This window comes from Stegastes partitus, unplaced genomic scaffold (assembly GCF_000690725.1).
Source record: "Stegastes partitus isolate 25-593 unplaced genomic scaffold, Stegastes_partitus-1.0.2 Scaffold1137, whole genome shotgun sequence".
Lineage (NCBI taxonomy): Eukaryota > Metazoa > Chordata > Actinopteri > Pomacentridae > Stegastes > Stegastes partitus.
In genome coordinates, this window is record NW_007578868.1 from 90,841 (window position 1) to 96,566 (window position 5,726).

General features: G+C 45.7%; 1 protein-coding gene across 1 annotated transcript in view; it reads right to left on the bottom strand.

The window, feature by feature from the left end:
• Nucleotides 1-5,726, bottom strand: part of LOC103368275 (sodium channel protein type 2 subunit alpha-like) — a 157,211-nt gene that overhangs the window by 78,008 nt on the left and 73,477 nt on the right. Inside the window, exon 12 of the mRNA XM_008296600.1 lies at nt 3,829-4,067. Coding sequence (XP_008294822.1) covers nt 3,829-4,067 — 239 coding nt within the window. The remainder of the gene's footprint in view (nt 1-3,828; nt 4,068-5,726) is intronic.

Consider the following 5,726-nt stretch of genomic DNA (forward strand, 5'->3'; position numbering starts at 1 on the left):
CACACACACACACACACACACCTTATCTGGTCTCATTAACTCTGTAGTGTGTTGATTAGCTCCTCAACAATCACTGCTTATTATGACTGACATCAGGAGGGACTCCACCTGTGTGTGTGTGTGTGTGTGTGTGTGTGTGTGTGTGTGTGTGTGTGTGTGTGTGTGTGTGTGTCAGCTAAAGAGGAAAGTGTGAAGTGTCTGTCAGAGATTCAGACACTGAATTTTAAATAAATGAAAAGGAGAATTTATCAGAGAGGTTCCTGGTTTGAATCCAGAAAACCGGTTTAAACCTGGTCTGAACCCAGTCTGAACCCAGTCTGAACCACAAGCACAAAACAGCCGAAAGTCAGCCTAAAACTAGACTAAAACCAGTCCAAGACAAGTCCAAAACCAGTTAAAACCAGTTAAAAACCAGACCTAAAACCAGTTGACAAGCAGACCTTAAACCAGTTATAAACCAGACCTAACACCAGTTACCAACCAGATCTAAAACCAGTTATAAACCAGACCTAGGACCAGTTATAAACCAGACCTAACACCAGTTACCAACCAGATCTAAAACCAGTAAAAACCAGTTATAAACCAGACCTAACACCAGTTGACAAGCAGACCTAACACCAGTTACCAACCAGACCTAAAACCAGTAAAAACCAGTAAAAACCAGACCTAGGACCAGTCCAGTGTTTTTCCAGCTTTTAAACAGGTTTCCAGAGTTCTTGCTGTGTTTTGTCTTCCCGGCTCGTCCTCATGTCGTCCAGGATGTTGTTCCTGCAGCGTTCCACGAGACATCCATCATTCTTTATTCCACAGGCAGCTGCTTTGTGCTCCGGCTGTTGAAGTCCGGCCTCCTGCCCGAGTGCCCCTGAGCAGACGGCCGCGCTCGTCGTCCACAAAGAAACTTCATTACTGCTCAGCGCTCGGCTCATTTTTCAGCCGGAACCCGGGAGGCGGCCGGCGCCTCTTATCAGAGCTGTTCAGGGAAGGAGCCGGTCGGAGCAGAAGGTCACCGCCCAAAGGTTCCCGCGACAAACCGAACAATCAGCCGACTGTCGAGGGAAGAAAACGCTGATCATCAATAACAACCGCCTAAAAATCCACCCAGCCGCCCAACGCTGACGCCAAAGTCAGACTGTCCTTTTTATTTTTATTTTAAATCACCGCTCATCAGCCAGAAATCCTCCCAGTGTCAACTTTCCCACGGTCCTTGAACTACTCATCAGCGACTCTCGTTGTTCCACCAAATCTGATACCTCAACGACATCACCTCCACGTTCTGTAAGAACAGTTCTGTACGTGAAACTCTACGACATGACGGTGTTAACACGCAGGTTGTCAATGGTTTAGAGAAGTAATATCTACTTTGTTTTACATTTTGGTGTCTTAATATCCAGATTATTGACTGTTAGTGTGTGAACATTGAGGTTCTTGATGCTGAAGGTGTTAACATGCAGGTTGTCGATGGTTTAGTCCATTAATATGAATGCTTTTAATGTCTAAGTGTGTCAATATTTAGTCTTTTTAGTCATTTTAGTGCATTAATATGCAGGTTTTTAATGTTTCAGTGCCTTAATATCCAGATTATTGACTCGTAGTGTGTGAGCATTGAGGTTTTTGATGTTTAGGTGCGTTACTATGCAGGTCTGTGAGGGTTTAGCTGGAGGAACCTCTGGCTGGCTGGACGCCTTTCTGGCCACTAACCGGCTCCAGCACAGACGAAACCAAACAAGTGTGCAGCTGCCGGCAGCGTTTGACCCGATGGCGAGCCGCCGTCGGACAGCAAAGGTTAAGTGCACTCAGGAGCGTCTGGATAAAAGCCTCGTCTAAATGCTACGTGTTCTTTGGATCTTTACACGTGTGGAGGTATTGATATGTGAAACCCAGAGAGCGGCACCACAACAACAACAACAACAAGCAGGGAGAGCATTAGCCGGCATCGATCCTGTCAGCGCCGTAGTGGCCCCACATGATCCTCCGCACTCGGCCTTACGTAACGGCGAGGCGGCGGCGGCGAGGCGAACATGTGCCGGGACCAGAGCCTCCAGAACGCCATCGGAGGAGGTGGTCGACTCAATCTGAGCGTTGACGAGCTCAGAGCTGGTGCTCGCCCGCTGCTGGACGTGGTTCCGGTCGTCTGGACGCTCCGACGGCTCGTCGGGCCGACAGAGACGTCCAATCAATCATCACCTATCGGTCCGATCAGAACCGCGCCATCGGGTCGATCATGTGGAGCAAAGCAGTCGTGGGTCTCACATTAGCAGTGCACATTTGTTCCTCCCAGTCCGGCTGATGCTCCCGCCGCGGCCCGCCTTTGGGCCCAGTCCCAGCGCTTGGACACCGGCGCCACGGGCCACAGCGTCCACCTGTAACCTTCATTAGCATTCGGCCGCCTGCAGCATGAGCCGAGCAGCGCCGACGGCGACGGCGGCGTGCGAGCTCAGGTGTGGCTCCGGCGGGCCGCTCACACCTCAGGTGGACCCATTACCATATTGCATCAACCTATCAGCTCGGCTCAGATCGCCGGCGCCTGCAGGGCCCGGCGCCGGACTGAGTCACGGTGGTTTAAAGCCATCCGACCCGCTTCTGTCAGCTCCGATACTCGGGCTCACCTCGCGTTTCCACGGCGGCACAGAAACACAAACTTCGTCCTCGAACAGCAAAGAGCTCCACGACGTGTCTGGATCCAGAGGATTGTGAACGTCCAGCAGGGTCCAGGCAGGTCCAGGCGGGTCTAGGTGGCTCCAGGTCGGTCCAGGCGGGTCCAGCAGGGTCCGGGCGGGTCCACGTGGGTCCAGGCAAGTCCAGGCGGGTCCAGGTGGTTCCTGGCAGGTCCGGGCGGGTCCAGGTGGCTCCAGGTGGGTCCGGGCGGGTCCAGGTGGCTCCAGGTGGGTCCAGGTGGGTCCAGGTGGCTCCAGGTGGGTCCAGGCAGGTCCAGGCGGGTCCAGGCGTCCGCTGGCCGTCTTCCCAAAGCGTCTTGGTCTTTGTCACGTCTGCAGAACGTCAGGCGACCCGCCTGCAGGTGGTTCTGCGGTTCTCTCTCAGACCGAAGATGGAAAGAAAAGCAGCAGCATCCAGGGTTCATGTTTTAGGGTTTGATCACAGACTCCACAGTTCAGGTCAGTTCCTATCCAGGAGGTTTAATGTGTGAATATCCACGTTTGGATGTTTTAATTTATTAATATCTAGATTTAGATGCTTTAGTGCATCAACATCCATGTTTTTGACAGATCAGTTCGATAATATCCAGACTTTTGATATTTTAGTTCATTTATTTTCCAGGTTTTTGATGTTTTGGTGCCTCAGTTTTCATGTTTTTCATATTTTAGTGAATTAATATTTAGGTTTTTGGGGTTTCAGTAACTCGATATTCAGGTTTTTGATGTTTTCATTCATTAATATCTAGATGCTCTGTTGCATCAAGATCCAAGGTTTTTGACTTTTAAATTCATTATTATCCAGATTTTGAATCTTTCAGTGAATTAACATTCAGGTTCTTGATGCTTCATGTCATTGATATCCAGGGTTTTAAGGTTTTAGTGTGAGAATATGCAGGTTTCGGATCTTTTTATCGAATAATATGCAGGTTTTGGATGTTTCACTTGTTTGATATTCAGATTTTTGGTGGTTTAGAGCTCGACAGTCCAGCTATATGAGGTCTTAGGGTGTCAATATCCAGGCTTTTGGTCTTTTGGTTTGTAGTTGTGCAGGATTTGGTGGTTTTGTTGCGTTAATGCCTGGATTTTGGATGTTTCAGTTGTCTGAGATCCAGGTTTTTGATGCTCTGGTGCATCAAAAACCCGGATCCAGATGTGGACGGTCTCGTGTGCCTACCAGGTTCCCGATGCTCAGCATGCCGTTGAACTCGTCGGTCATGGGGTAGTGCTCCATGGCCATGAAGAGCGTGTTGAGCACGATGCAGACGGTGATGGCGAGGTCGAGGAACGGGTCCATCACCATGACCTTCACCAGCTGCTTCACCCTCAGCCAGCAGGGGCAGCACTCCCACACCAGGTAGCGGTGGGCGAACACGTACCAGCAGGGGTGGCACTTCTTGTGGGCCTCCTCCAGCTCTGCGCCGCAAACAGAACCAGAGACGGTCAGCGTCACAGTCAGAAAGACCGAATCCATGAACAGAAAGACGGTTAATCAGCGGGAAGACGGACCAATCAGGCGCTCTGGAGCGAGACAAACAGGCGAATGAACTGGAAACGCAGAAAATACCAACGTTACATCAAACATGTTGACATCTGATCTGTAACGTCAATAAATTACCTGTAAAAAAAAAAAAAAAAGCAAAAATCACCACAATTAGACACTCGTGACGATAATAAACTGATTTAGGTGTAAATTTACATAAAAATCTGGTTTATTGATAATTTATTGCAATCATACGTTTACCTTCAATCATTGTGATTTTTCATGTTTTTAAAAGAAAATCCGATATTTTTACTGATGCACACGAGACTTCTGCCCTAATGTAGATTCACATGTAAATCTGAAGTGATTGTTTCTTATTGTAATTATAGAAATAAGGGATTTAATCATATTTTTAAAGGTACATCCATTAATCTTCTAAGTGGACTAACAGGTTTTAATATTAAAGACCTGAATAATAAATCATATTTTTAAAATGTAAAATAACGTGTAAATCTCACAGAACACCTGATACGATCCAAATCAACACATTATTATTGCATCTATGTTTGAAAACTGCTGTTTTACATTTTGTTCTAAAGGTAAAATCTATTAATTTAATTTAAAATTTAAAAGACTTGAAAATGTTTTTTAAAAAATATCTAAAATTACACCTAAACGCTTACATTACACTTGATGTGATCTGAAATTAACAAATTATTACTGTAAGTGTTTAATAAGCTCATTTTTTCGGTGAACAAACTTTATGTAACACTGACAAACTGTAAAATAAACAAGATTTTAGTGTAAAAAAAATCATTTTACGCCTGATGTGAGCTCAAATATAATGGTTTATTGTTGTAGATGTGAATTTAAGGCTTAAATGCTGCTTGTTTTATATATATATATATGTATATACTTTTTTTTAAAAAAGTAAATTAGATTTACATTTCAATTTACATTAAAAACTTCAAATCTGACAAATCTTTGATGTTGAAAAATATAAAACTACAATAATAAGTGACTGATTTTAGATCATATCAGGTGTAATAAGAGATTTATGTGTAAAATTTACCTTAAACTTTTCTATATTTACCAGAACATGTCCAGCTCGCCTGATGTGACGCTTCGTTGTTACAGTTGTACGTACAGAAGGTTAAATGTCATTCATGTTGTTTTATTTGTATTTTTACGGCGAATCCGATGATTTTGCTGAACTTTTGAGCATCTTATTGTGAATTTACACGTAACAACAAAGTGCTTTTGTGTTTTTTTATTGATGTTTTTGGTTCTATTTTTATTTATTTCCGGCGCCCGAGCAGATAACGAGCCGAGATAATGAAATGAGAGCGGAGAGCTGCCGACTGGAGGCAGATGGAGGGAGGATGGATGGAGGGAGGATGGAGGGAGGATGGAGGGAGGGAGGGAGGGAGGGAGGCGGCAGAGTTCCCCTGAATAATGATCTGCTCTCTGCCGAGGGCAGAACAGTGACTCAGCACAACGCACGCTTAGAACACACATGAGTGCAGATCTGCAAGAACACGGAGCCAGAAACCTCCCGTCGCACGCACACACACACACACACACACACACAC